The following is a 17869-nucleotide window of genomic DNA, read 5'->3' on the forward strand; positions in this document are numbered from 1 at the left end:
AAGAAGGAATTCTATAGGGCCTTGTTGGCTGGTAGGATTCCAAAGGCAGCTGTCAGGTATCGGCAGGCCAAGTGGACTGCTGCCTTGGCTGTTGCTCAGGCAAAAGCTTGGATGTGGGAGGAGTTTAATGACGCCTTGGATAGAGACTTTCAATTGGCTTCAAGAATATTCTGGCAAACCATTAAGCATCCGAGGCAGGCAAAGTAGCACTTTAGCACTTTGTACCTCAACCAGTAATGTTGTCTGGTTATGAAGGGAATAATTCTTGAACTTTCTCAGTTTCACCAGCATGACTTTCACAAAGGAAGCTGAGTCAAGGGACTTGGTGGTTGGTCAATTCATAACCAGAGCTGAGGTTGTTGAGGTAGTTAAAAAGGTGGTGCTAGGGCTCCAGGGGGAGTTCCTCAAGGCTCTGGATGTTTCTGGGCTGTCTTAGTTGACATGCCTTTGCCACATTACATGGACATTGGGGACAGTGCCAATAGATTTTCAGATTGGGGTGGTGGTTCCTCTCTTTAAAAAGAGGTACAGACGTTGATGTGTTCCAATTACAAGGGCATCACTATCCTTAGCCTTTCCAGTAAGGTATATTCAGGGGTACTGGAGAAGAGAGTCCGACTGATCATAGAAGCTCAGATTTAGGAGGACAAATATGGGTTCCGTCCAGGTCATGAAACACTAGACCAACTTTACAAAGTCTGATCCCTTCAGGGTTGAAGTAAGACTCTGCCAGGGCTGCCCGTTGTCGCTGATTATGTTAATAACTTTCATGGACAGAATTTATTGCTGCTGGTGGTGGGAGTCCGGTTTGGTGGACTCAGGGTTCCATCTCTGCTATTTCTGGATGATGTGATCTGTTTGCATCATTGTACCATGATCTGGAGCAGTCCGCAGCTGAGTGTGAAGCAGCTGGGATGAGGATCAGCACCCCAAATCTGAGGCCATGCTCCTCTGTCGGAAAAGGGTGGATGGCTCTCTCTGGCTCGAGGGTGAGGTGTTGCTTCAAGTGGAGGAGTTCAAGTATCTCAGGGTTTTTTTCGTGAGTGAGGAAGGAATAGAGTGAGAACCCAGCCAGCCAATCGAAGCAGATGGCCACTTGTCCAGAGCCTGGTTCTGCTGGAGGTTTCTTCCTTTAAAAAGGGAGTTTTTTCTTTCCACTGTCTCCATTGTGCTTGCTCAGGATGGGAGACTACGACGAAGTGAAGATTCAACTTGTCTGCTGCTTCCTTAGATAGAGAACTTTACTAATTGGCTTTTCTATGTATGTGAATGTTTCTGTAAAGTGCCCTGAGACAACTTTGTTGTGATTTGGTGCTGTATAAATAAACTGAATTAAACTGAGAAGTTCACAGACAAATCAGTGCAGCTTCTACAGTACTGCAGGCTCTGTTCCAGTCTGCTGTGCTGAAGAAGGAGGTGAGCTGCAAAGCAAAGCTCTTTGCTTACTGTTTGATCTATTTTGCTATCCTCACCTATGATCACATGCTTTGTGACCAAAACAACAAGGTCACGAATATAAACGTTTGAAATGAGTTTTCTCTGCAGGGTAGCTGGACTCTCCTTTAGAGATAGAGTGAGAAGTTCAGTTGTTCGGGAGAGACTTTGAGTAGAGCCACTGCTCCTCTGCATTGAGAAGAGTAAGTTAAGGTGGTTTGGGCATCTGGTAAGGTTGCCCTCAGAACACATCCAGAGGGCAACCTTGGTTATAAACAGACCTGCTCCCAAAGTTTTCCAAGCATGCGCAACAGGGAAGAGACCTCAGGGCACACTATATCTTTTGGCTGAGCTGGGAATGCCTGAGGAGAAAGATTTCTGGGTCTCCCTGTTCAAGCTGTTGCCGCCAGGACCTGACTCTCGAAGAGATAATGGATGGATGGATGTTTGGAGCGAATTGCCTGCAATTGAGTTTACGATGCGAAGTCTTGTTGGGAATTGATGCTATAAAAATAAAGTGAATTTGTGACTTCTAATTCAGAAAGCTGCTTCAGAGCATATTAGTTCAGCATCAGTTTCCACAGTAACAGACCCCTGTAAACACTGATCCAGCTTCATTATACCTAAAACCCTCAACTGAACCTCCTGTTACTTTACTAATCCATTAATCTCACTTCACGGTTCAGACCTCTGGGGAGGATCATATTACTGTTTTATTATGTTCTGATACTAGAAATGTTAAAGCTAAAAGTGTGCTTACATGTCTCAACATGCAATATTTGTTAAGAATAAATATGTGTTGTCACTGGAGCTTAGTGATTTTTCCTCTCTTTTAACTGTATTTCACAAAATGTTTCCTCAAGACGTGTCCTGGAGCATTACCTCTAATAAAACCTCAGCTTCTACATCAGTGTCTGACACATCAGCATCACTGTGGGTGAGGTCACATTACTGGTCTGACCTGGTACTAACAAGGTGGAAGAAGTTTTGACATGAAGAAGAACAAAACAAACTCTTCTCCTTCCTCTACATTGTTGCCTACATAGCAGATTTATGGAAACAGCTAAACGGGCCCCAATGATTTTTGGGGGTCAAACATCACCCCCCCCCTCCCACACACACACAAACCCAAAGCTGAAGGAAAAGCTTAGAGAGAACAGTAATGTTCTTTTTCAGGTGTGAGCATTTCAAGATGAGTATTTTCTCCATCCATCATTCATCCTGCCTCCTCATCGTGCTCCTCCCCATGATACGACACCTGCAGCTCCTCCCATGTCCATCATCACTCTCCACGCTACGCTCAGAAGACAAAAGTTTGTGTGTGTGTTTTTGTGCATGTTCAGAGTGTAAATAAAGTGTATGATCTCTAAGCAGGTGGCACTGTGCATAAACTGTGTGTGTGGAGACGACTTGTGGTTTAGCTTCAACTCGTCAGCCACGACTCTTATTTTGACACAAACAGGTGAAAAGCAGCAACAACAAAAGGTTTATCTCAAATTTTTCTATACAACCTCAGATGCAGCCAGAAATATAACTTCCTTAGGACTCTAGTGAAGAAATATTCTCTGAACAAACTCTAGCAAAGATAGAAAAGGAGCGACAACCAGCTCAGCTGGTTCTTCGTGCACCCACACCGGATGCACGGGAAAAGTCATTAGTATTCCAAAGCAGGACTGAGCACAAGAAACCTGGAGTGGAGGAACATTTTTCTTACTCTCAGAGATTGAAGCATTGTAAAATTTTCTGAACAGTCCATCAACCAGTCGTCCTATCACGCAGCATAGTAGCTGATCCTTCTAGTTTTCTGGGACCCCCTCACCGCCCCTCCTTGGACCTCAGGAGGAGACGATCATACTGGAGCACTAATGAAGATGATGAACGAGGATGAGGAAGGACAAAAACACCACGAGGCAGCTTCAGCGTGGACAAAATCTTGTGACTCGAGGTTGCATCTGATGGTTGACGTGGTTGAAAACACCCCCCACCCTTCCACTAAGCCAGAATCCCTGCTTCAGTCTCCATCTCCACAGGGTTTATCTGTCCTGGAGGAGTTTCAGGGCCCTCTCGATGTTCATGCGGTGCCCCACTCTGGTCACGCCCAGGTCTATCAAGTCCTCTTTCTGAAGAGACGGCAGGTGGGCACCCTCAATCTCGTTGTCCAGGAAGGCCTCCTTGTGCTCCCCCAGGTTCAGGCTCTCCAGCCAGTCAGCCACATCGTGTTTGCTCCACAGTTCCATGGACTTGGAAGCGAAGGGCTTCCCTGAGGCTGCCACCGCCTGCATCAGGGTGAGTGGTGATGGAGAACGAGAGCTTCCGCTGCCGCCGCACGACGAGCTCAGGCTGTATCCGCCGCTGCTGCCCATGGGAGGAGTAGGCAGGCCGAAGACATCGGTGAGGGTTGGTGACACAGAAGGGGGCAAGGAGGAGCAGGGGGTGAGAGAAGAGGCAGAGTCTGGTGGGCTGCAGGGGTGCACCTGAGAAGGGAGGCTGCTTGGCGGTGTGGAGGTGAGGGTGGTAGTATTGTTGCGCATTCCTGAGTCATCGGTGTGGGGCCTGGGGGGTCAGAGAAGAGCACACAGTTCAGTCAAGGTCAATGAGCCGCTCATCAAACAAACACCAAATAAACAACAACAACAGCAATGACTTTATTCACCTTCTTAAAACTCTTACCTCAGATGAAGTAAGAGTGGTGACAGACAGCGAAAGCTTCCGCACGACAAATCATTGATGTGGTGCGGCAGCGGAAGTTCTTTAAGAATTAAGAAATTCTTAAAGAACTTCTCACTGTTACACAGAAACAAATTTAACCTTTATTTCTAGAGGTCAATCCCTCTGAGCCTCGGAGACTCATTTACAAGAGAGACCTGGAATGAGGGGAGTTGTTTGATCCTAAATGTGCAGCTCATGTTACTGATGACTCGTATCATAATTAATGAGTTACATGTGAAAACACAAGCTGCAGGTTTCACAAACTGTTTTCCATATTTTGCATTTTTTGCATGCTATAATTCTGTATATGAACACAAGGTGGCAGCAAAACAAAGCTTTTTTAAACATCCTGTTAGCAGCTATTTTTACACATTGTCCTGTTTGCTCAATACAATTTTTACATTTAGGTTGTCAGAGCAGTGAAGACTTGTGATTGACAGTAGATGGCCAAAATACCAATTTCTTTATTTGTTACGGAATTAAATTTTTATTGTGTGAATGTATATGAAGCATTCACACAATAAAAGAGATTTCATCGTGCTGAGATTTCAGCACGATTCTCGTCCCACAGTTTTCAGCTGTTTCAACAAAACATAAATCAAAGCATTCAGCTCTTTTAGGACATTTCTGGTGCAACTTTGGCTTTTTGAAATATTTAGCCTTTTCTCCCTTTTTTTCATAGAAAATGCTCATTTTCCATCCTTCACATCTTTAGCTCTGTTTACAACCTTTTTCTGCTCCTTTCACGTTTTGTTCTGCTTCAGCTTCTTTCAGCTTCCTGCTGCAAATTTAAACTTTTTTCAGCTACTTTCAGCTGTTTTGTGCTCATTTAGATTATTTATGCAAATTTCAGCTATTAGTTTGCAGTTTTATGCAAATTTTAGCTTTTTCAACTAATTCCACATTTTTTGCATGCCTTTCAACTTCTTTCACCCTCATTCAGCAAACGTGCTCTCTCCACTTCCTTCTTGCATTTTAGCTACTTTCTGCCTTTTTGGCTACTTTTCAGCCTTTCTATAGCTATTTTTGTGTTTTCTACGTACCAGTATTTAAATCCATCCATCCATCCATTTTCTTTACCCGCTTATTCCATTTTGGGTCACGGGGGTCGCTGGTGCCCATGTCCAGCAATCACTGTGCGAGGGGCGGGGTACGCCCTGGACGGGTCTCCAGTCCATCACAGGGACACATAGAGACAAATGAGACAAACAACCATTCACTCTCTCACTCACACCTAGGGACAATTTAGAGTTACCAACCAATGTTTTTGGTCTGTGGGAGGAAACCGGAGTACCCGGAGAAAACCCACGCATGCACGGAGAAAACATGCAAACTCCACCCAGAAGGCCCCTGGACTGGGGGTTGAACCAGGGACCTGCTCACTGAGAGGCAGCAGCTCTACCCGTTGCGCCACCGTGCTGCCCGTATTTAAATCTAATTCAGCAAATATGTGTTTTTTCTTAATTTTTCTGCTAACTTAGGCTTGTTCTTCGATTCCAGCTACATTTCAGCATGTTTTTAGCTACTTTCAGCTGTTTGTCAGCAAGTTCTTCAGCAATAAGCATTTGCGTTCACAGCATTTTTGCAGGAAATGCAATTTCTTCAGTTTTCAATATATTTCACGGCACTATCTACAACATGAAAGACACAGAACCTCACTTTACTTCATCAAATATTTAATTAGAAACTGTGTTGCTTGGGTTTAAAACAAGTTGTTTTATCTTCATTTGCAGACTTCAAAGACCAGTTGGAGACAAACTGTGAGTCCTTCAGGTTCTAGGGTCCCATTTTACCCATGCATGCTTTATATTTGATCATTTTGAGATAAACAACATTTATTAGCCTCTTAAAACTATCATCTGAGTATCCAGAAGTTAAAACGAGTTAGTTAATAAGAAACACAACAAATAAAGTCACTGTAAACACACAAGGCTTTGTGTTAGCTGCTGTTTCAAGGTTCAAGCTTCTTTATTGTCATTCGCATCACATGTGGTACATGAGGTGGAATGAAACTGTGTACCCAAGGTCCCAGTTACACCCAAAAATAGCAAAAATATAAAAAGAAACAGTAGATATACACTAAACACTAATAATGTAAAATAATATGGTGTATTAAACAGCAGCCTGAACATGAGTCTGTAGTGAGTAGATGGGCATTCAACAGTCTGCTTCTGAATGTGATGTTGAAAGCAGGGACCCCCCTCCCTGTTGAAACACAACATTCCAAACGAAGGACATTCATACCATAACTGAACTTCCCCGGAGGGCTTTCTTCCTTTCTGAGCTGCACGTTTGTGTTAAAACCAGGGCTAAACCAGTCCATGGTGGAACTCAAATAGCAAACGGGCCGGCGTGGGGGTTGGTGGGTATTTTAACGGGTGTTAAACACAAAGTAGTTCCACGTTTATCGCGGGTGTTAGGGAAAATCAGAGGAATCTGGCTCCTTGGTTCAATTCTGAGTTACGTACTTTAAAGAAGGCATCTAGAAACCAGGAGAGAAAATGACGCTCTACTAACGTTGAAGAATTTTATTTAACTTGGAAAGATAGTCTGCTAACATATAAAAAAGCTCTCCGTAAAGCTAGAACTTTATATTACTCATCTTTAATAGAGGAGAATAAAAATAACCCTAGGTTTCTGTTTAGTACTATAGCTTGACTAATTAAAAGTCCCATTTCTGTTGAACCATGTATCCCTACAACTATAAGTAGTGATGAGTTCATGAGATTCTTTATAAATAAAATTATTTCAATTAGAGAGAAAATTCAAACCATCCTTCCTTCTACTATCTCTAGTCCCCTGTCAAATGAGGCAACTTTAAAAATTTCACTAGAGCCTGATTTATGTTTGGACAGTTTTTGTCCTGTTGAGCTCTCTGAATTGTCAAAAAGAATAACCTCATCCAAACCATCCACATGTCTGCTAGATCCCATCCCAACCAGACTGTTTAAAGACATATTTCCCCTAATTAAAGTCCACATTTTGGATCTACTTGATTTGTCTTTAATGGATGGTTATGTACCACAGCGCTTTAAGGTTGCTGTAATTAAACCTTTACTTAAGAAGTCTGATCTTGATTCAGAAATTCTGGCCAACTATAGACCTATATCTAATCTAACTTTCATCTAAAAAATTCTAGAGAAAATAGTTGCAGGTCAGTTGCTTGAACATCTACAAAAGAAATAATCTGTTTAAAGAGTTTCAGTCAGGGTTTAGAGCTCATCATAGCACAGAAACAGCACTAGTAAAAGTCACTAATGATATTCTCATGGCCTCAGACAATGGACTTGTGTCTATACTGGTCCTGTTAGACCTCAGTGCTGCATTTGATACAGTTGATCACAATATTTTACTACAGAGGCTTGAATATGATATTGGGATTACAGGAACAGCTCTAAAATGGTTTAAATCATATCTATCTGATAGATTCCAGTTTGTAAATGTAAATAATAAATCTTCTTCATACACCAAAGTTAGTCATGGAGTTCCTCAGGGCTCAGTGCTTGGGCATATACTCTTTACTTTATATATGCTTCCATTAGGTAAAGTTATTAAACAGCATGGGATAAATTTTCATTGTTATGCTGATGACACACAATTATATTTGTCCATTAAACCCAATGAATCAAATCAGCTACTTAGACTACAAGCATGTCTTAAAGACATAAAAACCTGGATGACCCTTAATTTTCTTCTGTTGAACAGACAAGACTGAGGTTTTGGTTTTTGGACCTGAGCACCTTAGGAATGAATTTTTCAGTCTTTCTCCCTCCTTAGATGGCATTAATCTGTCCTCCAGCTCTAATGTTAAAAATCTTGGTGTTATTTTTGATCAGGACATGTTTTTTATCCCCCACATTAAAAACGTTACTAGAACCTCCTTCTTCCACCTGCGTAATATCACTAACATTAGAAACATCTGATCTAAAAATGATGCAGAAAAACTGGTCCATGCATTTGTCATGTCTAGACGACTATTGCAATGGTTTATTATCTGGGTGTCCAAATACTTCTTCAGTTGATCCAAAATGCTGCTGCCAGAGTCTTAACTGGAGTTACTGGGAGAGATCATTTTTCTCCAGTTTTAGTTTCTCTCCATTGGCTCCCTGTCAAATCCAGAATAGAATTCACAATCTTACTTCTAACCTACAAAGCTCTCAACAACCTAGCTCCATCTTATATTACAGATCTTATTGTTCCATATTTTCCTAACAGAGCACTTCACTCTCAGACTGCAGGTTTACTTGTGGTTCCAAGAGTTTACAAAAACAGAATGGGAGGCAGATCTTTCAGTTATCAGGCTCCTCTCTTGTGGAACCAACTTCCAGTTTCTGTCTGTGAGGCTGACACATTATCCAGTTTTAAAACTAGGCTTAAGACTTTCCTTTTTGATAAATCCTATAGTTAGGGTTGGCTTGAGTTTCCTGAGTTGTACCTTAGTTATGCTGCTATAGGCTTAGACTGCTGGAGGACAAACTGACCACACTTTTCACTCTACTACTGTCTTTACTTACTCTGCTCAACCTGTTTTGTATTTGTAATTATTTTTTCTATCCTTAACATGAGTGTTTTTGTCTTTCAGGTACAGCTGGACCTATACCTGGACCTACCATTCTGTGTTCGTCTGTCTCTCCTTCCTGTCCTCTCAACCAGCCGGTCAAAGCAGATGGCCACTTGTCCTGAGTCTGGTTCTGCTGGAGGTTTCTTCCTGTTAAAAGGGAGTTTTTCTTTCCACTGTTGCCACTGTGCTTGTTCAGGATGAGACACTGCAACGAAGCCAAGATTCATCTTGTCTGCTGGATTCCTTAGATAGAGAACTTTACTAATTGGCTTTTATGTGAATGTTCCTGTAAAGTGCCCTGAGACAACTTTGTTGTGATTTGACGCTATATAAATAAACTGAATTGAAAATTGAATTGATATCTGACCCCTGAGCGCTTGCTTTCAGTAACTGTGGCCCCCTGGGCGGTTTAGTTGAATAGTCCTGGTTTAACGCTTGTAACACTGGAGGTAAATTAACTGGCATTTGTAAATAAAATGTAAAGCACAGCTCGGTAAGGTGTCTGCACTGGTGGTGGTGAACGGTGTCACAGCTATTCTTTTTTTTTCTTTTCCTTTTTTCTTTTCTCCTTTAAGTTTGTCTGTTACCACATCACTTCATCATTCTTTTTTTTTCTTTACCACCCAACAAACATTTACACACAAGCACACCAAAACACACACACACCAGAGAACTTTATATCTTTCAACTTCTCTCACACCCAGCATCAATCTCAAGCAATACCTCTGATTTTAGTTGGATCTGTTTGTCTCTATGGTGACATGCATTGTTCAACTTTAGCTACTCGCGCACAACTATGGGCACATTAAGGTTTGTGACTTGGAATGTCAATGGAACCAGTACTCAGCAAAAAAGATTAGGAATTTTAAACCAGCTTAAAAGATTACAGGCAGATGTTGTCTTTTTACAAGAGACTCATAAATCTACTACAACTGCAGATGATCTTAAATCACCTGACTTTCCTGATGTGTTTTGTGCCTGCTATAACTCAAGACAAAGAGGAGTGGCAATATTAATACACAAAAATGATAATTTTACAGTACTAGACACAATTACAGACCCAGAGGGTAGATATTTAATAATAAAACTTTATATAAATAATTATAAGTTGTGTATTGTCAGTATATATGCCCCAAATGTTGATGACACCTCTTTTTTCATGATTTTTTCTCAGCACTTTCTGATCACTTGGATTGCTCACTTATACTTGGAGGTGACCTCAACTTTGGTCTAAATGAAGAATTAGACAGATGTAGTAGAGCAGGAACTCAGCGTAGTTGGCAGTCCATAAATATAGTTAAACAGTACATGAGTGATTATGGACTTTGTGATGCATGGCGATCTCTTCACCTGAATCGTAGAGAGTATACTTTCTTCTCTTCTGTCCATCACTCTTACTCTCGTCTGGATTATTTTTTAGTCAGCAGCTCATTGTTGACGGACATCTCAGACACTGAGATTCACCCTATAGCTGTCAGTGATCATGCTCCTGTCTGTTTAAATCTAGCAAACAGAAAAGAAATCCCAAAAAAGTATAAACTGGAGATTTAATATATCATTGCTTGAGGATGAAGATTTTATCAAATATTTTACAGAAGAGTGGGCTTCATATCTGAACTGTAATGACTTGCCTGGACCATCAGCATCTGTTCTCTGGGAGGCAGGGAAACAGTGCTGAGAGGTAAAATAATCTCATTCTCATCACATAAGAAGAAAAAAGAAAATAAACATATTCAGGAATTAGAAGAAACCATTAAATTGTTAGAAGCCTCCCAAGACGAAGACATACTGGACAAAATGCGTAAAGCAAAATTAGAATTAAATGAACTTATTAACAAAAAAACTCAATTCTTAATACAAAGACTCAGAAAAGAAAACTTTGAGCAGAACAATAAATCAGGTAGCTTTCTAGCAAAACAGCTTAAAATAAATAAGGAAAAAACAGCTATTCATGGTGTTAAAGACTTGACTGGGAATACAGTTTATGATCCTGAAAGAATAAACAGCATTTTCAGAGCTTTTTAATAAATTTCAATAAAAAGGCTCCAGGTCCAGATGGATTTCCAGCAGAGTTCTACAAAGAATTCTGGAATATCCTGGCACTACTATTTCACAGAATGCTACAAGAAACTGAGAAAAATAACAGACTTCCAGAAAATATAAACTCAGCCAACATTAGTCTCCTGTTAAAACCAGGCAAAGATCCTGTATTACCTACCAGTTATCGTCCAATATCTCTTATCAACGTTGATCTTAAAATAATTTGTAAAGCCCTCTCAAAAAGATTGGAAAAGATAACTCCTCTCACAATACATCCAGACCAAACTGGTTTTGTAAAAGGGAGACATTCATCCACAAATTTGTGCAGATTATTTAATTTAATAGATTATTCTTACAGTAAAAATATTGAAACTGCAATATTCTCTCTAGATGCAGAAAAAGCTTTTGATAGAGTTAACTGGAAATTTTTATTTGCAGCCTTACATAAATTTGGTTTTGGAAATTATTTCATAAACTGGTTAAAAATATTATATGCTTCCCCATCAGCATGCATTAGGACAAATAATCAAATATCTGCTAGCTTTCTTCTGCAAAGGGGAACCAGGCAGGGATGTCCACTCTCCCCCTCACTGTTTGCTATTTTCATCGAACCACTAGCCGCAGCAATCAGGCAAACTACAGATATTAAAGGCATAAAATGCAAGAACAGAGAGCACAAAATCAGTCTATATGCTCATAATGTGTTGCTTTTCCTCCAGCATTCACAAACCTCCCTCTCTCAGGTCATTGGATTGATAAACTCTTTCTCAAAAGTGTCAGATTACTCTATAAACTGGATAAAATCCACAGTTCTACCAATTAATTGCTATTTCAACAATTCACTTACTACACAACTGCAGTCAAGGAATATTACGTACTTGGGTATCAAAGTCTCTCCTAGATTGACAGATGTAACAAAACTAAACCACACCCCACTTTTAAAGAAAATTAAGGATGATCTTGCTAGATGGACATCACTACCCTTGTTTCTCATGGGAAGGATTGCTTCAATAAAAATGATGGTTTTGCCTAAAATAAACTATCTATTCTCAATGATCCCAAATAAACCATCATCTGATTGGTTTAGATCCCTGGACTCCCCCATCTCTAAATTTCTCTGGAAAGATAACCCCCCAGCCCTGTGATGAAACTGTGACCCGTCCAGGGTGTACCCCGCCTCTCGCACAATGATTGCCGGACATGGACACCGCCGACCCCCGTGACCCAAAATGGAAGAAGCGGGTAAAAGATAACGGATGGATGGACTACAAATGACCAAACATAAAGGAGAACTAGAGCTACCCAATTTCTATTATTACTTTCTAGCCAACAGGCTAGAATACATCTCAAGATGGATAAAACCCACACCCCTTGATGAACCCTGTCTAGACGTAGAACAGACACTTTGCAATAATATAATGATCTCGGACCTTCCATTCATTAGCTCAAACATAAAACGACAGGAATGCTTTAAAAGCATCAATATCAGCTCCTCTCTGACAGCTTGGTGGGAGTTTCTTAAAATGACAGAGTCTTCACTAATCCCATGTAAACGTACACCCATCTGGAACAACCCTGACATCCTACAACAGAATAATATGATAAACTTCTTAGGTTGGAGGTGTAAAGGAATCGAATATTTGGAACATATATATGAGGACGTAAACTATATGCCATTTAACAGATTAATAACACAATATGGGATTGATAAGAATAAATTTTTAGAATATCAACAAATTAAATCTATAACAAAAAAAAATAATTTAACCTTAATAACACTAGAACTGAAATACCAACAAGTGTATTAGAATTCCTAAATCTTAACCCTCCCAAATTACTATCTAAGGTTTACTGGACACTCATTAAAATAAATGAATCAATATCCCTTCCCATTGTAAAATAGGAGACAGACTTGTCAGTCAACTTTGACCAAAACTTCTGGTCTCAGATATGTCTAAGAACTTTTAAGATGATTAAAAACTCCAATTTACAATTAATACAATACAAAATCCATCATAGAGTTCACTACACAGGTCAATGGATGTTCAGGATGGGTTTCGCATCGTCTAATGTTTGCTCACAGTGTACAGTCAGTATTCCTGACAATCACATCCACGCATTTTGGTTCTGTCCACCTGTTCAGAGGTTTTGGTGCCGGATATGTGAAGACTTATCAATGTGTCTGAGATGTAATATTCCACTCTCTCCATCAGTTTGCTTATTGGGTCACTTAGATGATGTCACCTTGGAGACAAAGTCAATTCACATGATTTTTACTGCCTTATGTATAGCAAAAAAAAAAAAAAAACTATACTCATGAATTGGAAAAATAAAAATACTCAGTATTAAACAGTATAAAGACCTTTTGTTAGATTACATCAGTCTTGAGACAGCCTGTGCCTCCACATCAGACCAATCTCTCTGGGCTTCTTTGATTGGCTCCACCACTTACTGGAGGTGGGTGAACCCTTTGATTTTGTCCTGTGGGGCATTGTTGTTGATGTGGGAGGGTATCGGGGCTGGAGGCATTGGGGGGTCATGGGCCCAGGGCAATGGCGCTCGACTGGGGAGGTGGCTTTAATGGTTCTGGGCGAAGACCTCTGCTGGCTGCATGCAGGCTTCTGGGCGGTCTGTACCAGCAGACATAGGCTGCTCCTAGGTGGGTTTGGGGTGTGCTTGGGGTTCTGGGGGAGTGTCGCTCCCGGGCTGGAGTCCCGGCTTGGTCTGAGGGTAAATGGATGGTAAAGGGACTGCACTTATATAGCACATTTCTATCTTATTGAGATACTCATAGCGCTTTATACTACAATCTGTGCCCTCATTTACCCATTCATACAGCACTCTACTAGATCTACAAAAGCTAATTGAACAAATAATTCTAAAGAGATTAATCAGTGCTTTATCACATTCATACACCGATGGAACACACATCAGAGGCAATGGGGGGTTCAGTGTCTTGCCCAGGGACACTTTGGCATGTGACTGCTGGTGGATTCGAACCCCCAACTCTTGTATTGGAGGACAACTACTTTAACCACTCAGCCACAGCCGCCCCTGGGACAGGGTCTTGGGTCTTTGCTGGTATGTTGTTGGGGTCTTGGGCAACTGCATGTGCCGGGGCCCGGCCCTGGCCTGAGGACCCTCGTGCATTGGTGGGCTTTGGGGCCTCTACCGCGGTGGAGCAGGGGTGATACTGTTGGTGGGGGAGGGTGGGCCATGGGAGGGGACTGGTGAACTCAGCCTGGGTGTCTTCCTGCCTGGCTGTGGCCGTGGTCTGGTGCTTGGCTGGGGTTCTGGGCTGTGGGGGGCTGTGGGTGGGAAGAATGTATTGGGGGCTCTTGCTTGGGTGGCTTTGCAATGTTGGCCCGGGGGTGTCTGGGCCTGTTAGGTGTGCGCCCTCCCTTGTGTAGGGTACTCTCATTGTGGGTGTTGCTATGGGTGGACTGGTTGGTTCCTTTGTGGGGGTGGGGTTGCGCTCTCGGTTGCCGTGGTGTTCTATCTGTGGCTGTTCGGGCACTCCTGGCTTATTGTCGTTGTTGGAATTTGGTGGCTTCTTTGGTCGGGGACTGGGTGTTGAACTGGGGATCAGGTTGGGGGTTCTGGAGGGTTTCAGGGGCGTTGGGTCGTTGGCCCCCCGTTCTGGTCAGTCCTCAGGGCATTGTGCTGGTCCGTGGCCTGGGTCTGTGGCCTGGGTCCATGGCCTGGGTCCCTGGTGGTGCAGCTGCCACCTGCTCCTGGGTGGATGAACTCCTTTTTTCTTTTCTTTGTGTTACCCGGAAAGCAGAGACTAATCTGATTACTATGTACCTCACAACTCTGAGAGTGTCTCTGACCAACCATGTCTGTCAAGCTTTTTCCTGAAAAAGGTTTGCAACCTTAATCATCCAGATAAACAACAACAAAAATGTTTAAATTGTGTCATCTGGACCAGTTTCTTTAAGTTTCGTCCCCCATCCAGAGGACTTTGTCAATCTACGACCTGCCAACCAGATCTGTCCCATAGGTAGCTTTTTCTTTTTTTTTCCCTTGTCTTGTCCGGCATTGTGACACTCAGAATTATTGTCTGTGTCAAGGTGATGCCCATCAGATTTATTTTCACAAGCAGAGCATTATGGCTAATGCTCCACTTGATGTATAAATAAACTTTATTAAAATTTGCTTTGGGCTTGTTTCAGATGTAATGGACATGGGGATGAAAAACAAAGAAGAAAACAAGGCAGAAAAGTGGGAGAAGGGTTAAAAGGTAAATAAGGAGATAGGAATAGAGGAGAGAGAGATAAAGAGAACACAAAATCAACATCATTGAAGTCTGCCTCTAGACCTGGGGAAAGAAAAAAAACAAGACACAACCGAGTAACCACAACAACAAACAACATATATAATAATACTTATAACATCATTAGAAAGTATTTTATACAGTACATGGTAATACAAGATGTATTTAGTGTCCACCACAACCCAACTGAGTGTGTATCTGATAAACACCTGAATCTAAACACCTGTGTGAGCATGCTTGTCACTATAAGGTTTCTCCATAAAAATGTTCAATAGTGGATGTGGGGACCCACAGACCTGTCCCCACAGGACACAATGGTAACAGAGGGAAGACTGGAGCCACAGACACACAGCGGTCCCCAAGCCCAGAGCTCCGGGAGTCCCCCAACAGGGACAACCGCACCCCCCAGAGATAGAAGCAAAGGGAAGCCCCAGGCGATCCCCAGCAACCACAATGCAGAAACCCAAGGAGGCTGCAGTGACGAGTCCACAGGCCCCGTCGACAACCTGCCCCTCCAGAGTAGATCCAGCCATGGACACCGAGTCTTGAGGTCATACCACCCCCCAACAGAGGCCCGACAGAACCAGGGCACCCAGACCCCGGCAGGCAGCCACAAGGGCGGTCCTGCACACACCCCATCACCCAGCCCCAGATGCCGAGAGCCGTCAATGCACCGGCGGCAGGTAGCTTTTTCTTGAAAATTTCTGTTTTAACTGATCATCTTTATTTCCAGCTAAAGGTGAAAGATGTGATGTGTTTGAATATTAATCAAAGATCTCATAGTTTAGATAAGTCAAGACTGGACTATTGCAATGGTTTGTTATCTGGGTGTCCAAATACTTCTTTAAAAAGTCTTCAGTTGATCCAAAATGCTGCTGCCAGAGTCTTAACTGGAGTTAGTAGGAGAGATCATCTCTCTCCAGTTTTAGTTTCTCTCCATTGGCTCCCTGTCAAATCCAGAATAGAATTCAAAATCCTACTTCTAACCTACAAAGCTCTCAACAACCTGGCTCCATCTTATATTACAGATCTTATTGTTCCATATTTTCCCAACAGAGCACTTCGCTCATAGGCTGCAGGTTTACTTGTTGTTCCTAGAGTTTCCAAAAACAGAAAGGGAGACAGATCTTTCAGTTATCAGGCTCCTCTCTTTTGGAACCAACTTCCAATCTGTCCATGAGGCTGACACATTATCCAGTTTTAAAACTAGGTTTAAGACTTTCTTTTTTGTTAAATCCTATAGGTAGTGTTGGCTTAGGTTTCATGAGCTGTCCCTTAGTTATGCTACTATAGGCTTACACTGCTGGAGGACAAACTGACCACAGGGCGGCTGTGGCTGTGGTTAGAGCAATCGTCCTCCAGTGCAAGAGTTGGGGGTTCGAATCCACCAGCTGTCACATGCCGAAGTGTCCTGGGCAAGACACTGAACCCCTCATTGCCTCTGATGTGTGTCCCATCAGTGTATGAATGTGATAAAGCACTGATTAGTCTCTTTAGAGTCAGAGTCAGAGATTCTTTATTGTCATTCGCACCTCATGTGGTACATGTGGTGGAGCGAAATTATGTACACAGGGTCCCCGTTACATCCAACAATAAAATGTAAAAGAAAAACAATGATAACATCTAAGATATGAACTAAGAAAAACATCAACTAAAAATACACTAAGCACTAATAGCATAAAAACATTATGTCGAACATCAGCACAAACATGAACATGAGTCTGTGTGAGCAGATGAGCACGCATGAACACATCAACATTGAAACAGATCAGCAGCAACATGATGTGATTTTTTTCACAGTGATTATTATGGTTAGAGATTCATGAGTCTACCAGCCTCAGGGTAGAAGCTGTTCCTCAGTCTAGTGGTTCTACACTTAATGCTCCTCAACCTCCTTCCTGAGGGGAGCGGGGCAAAAAGTGTGTGTGCTGGGTGAGTGGGATCCTTCATGATGCAGGTGGTCCTCTTCCTGCATCTAGAGGTGTAGCTGTCTGTGAAGGTGGGGAGACTGACTCAAACATCTTCTGTGCAGCCTTCACCACTCTCTGCAAAGCTTTTCTTTCTGCAGCTGTGCAGCCTCCATGCCACACGTTGATGCTGGAGCACAGGATGCTCTCCACTGCACACCTGTAGAAGGAGGTGAGGACTGAGCTTCCCAGACCAGATCGTCTCAGCCGTCTGAGGAAGTAGTCTCTGATGAGCTTTCTTGATCAGGCTGGTGGTGGTGTTGCTCCAGCTGAGGTTGTCATTCATGTGTACACCCAAGTACTTGTAGCTGGAGACCACTTCCACCACAGATCCTCTTATGTTCAGGGGGTGTAGGTGTGTTTATTCCTTCTGAAGTCCACAATCATCTCCTTTGTTTTCTTCACATTGATGTGAAGGTTATTCTCTTTGCACCAGCTCTCCAAGTGTTCCACCTCTTGCCTGTAGCTGGACTCATAGTTGTTTGTGATGCATCCCACCACCGCTGTATCATCTGCAAACTTTACAATGTGACAGCCTGGATGGGTAATTGCACAATCATACATGAGAAGAGTAAACAGGAGGGGGCTCAACACACATCCCTGAGGAGAGCCAGTGCTGAGGGTTAGAATGATTTGTTCAATTAGCTTTGTAGAGATCTAGTAGAGTGCTGTATGAATGGGTAAATGAGGCACAGATTGTTTTGTAAAGAGCTTTGAGTATCTTGATTAGATAGAAAGGCGCTATATAAGTACAGTCCATTTACCTTTTACATTCTGCATTGTTTTTCATCAGTCAGACCGTAAGACTTCTGGAGGACAAACACACACACACACGCACACACACACACACACACACACACACACACACACACACACACACAC

The 17869-nt window shown here is 42.3% G+C and overlaps 1 protein-coding gene across 1 annotated transcript in view; it reads right to left on the bottom strand.

Moving 5' to 3' along the window:
• Positions 1–3249: 3249 nt before the first annotated feature.
• Positions 3250–17869, bottom strand: part of LOC119424973 (SH3 and multiple ankyrin repeat domains protein 2) — a gene marked incomplete in the record, with an annotated part of 297817 nt that continues 283197 nt past the window's right edge. Inside the window, 1 exon segment of the mRNA XM_037692499.1 lies at positions 3250–3987. Coding sequence (XP_037548427.1) covers positions 3468–3987 — 520 coding nt within the window.

This window comes from Nematolebias whitei, chromosome 2 (assembly GCF_014905685.2).
Source record: "Nematolebias whitei isolate Nwh7 chromosome 2, NemWhi1, whole genome shotgun sequence".
NCBI lineage: Eukaryota > Metazoa > Chordata > Actinopteri > Cyprinodontiformes > Rivulidae > Nematolebias > Nematolebias whitei.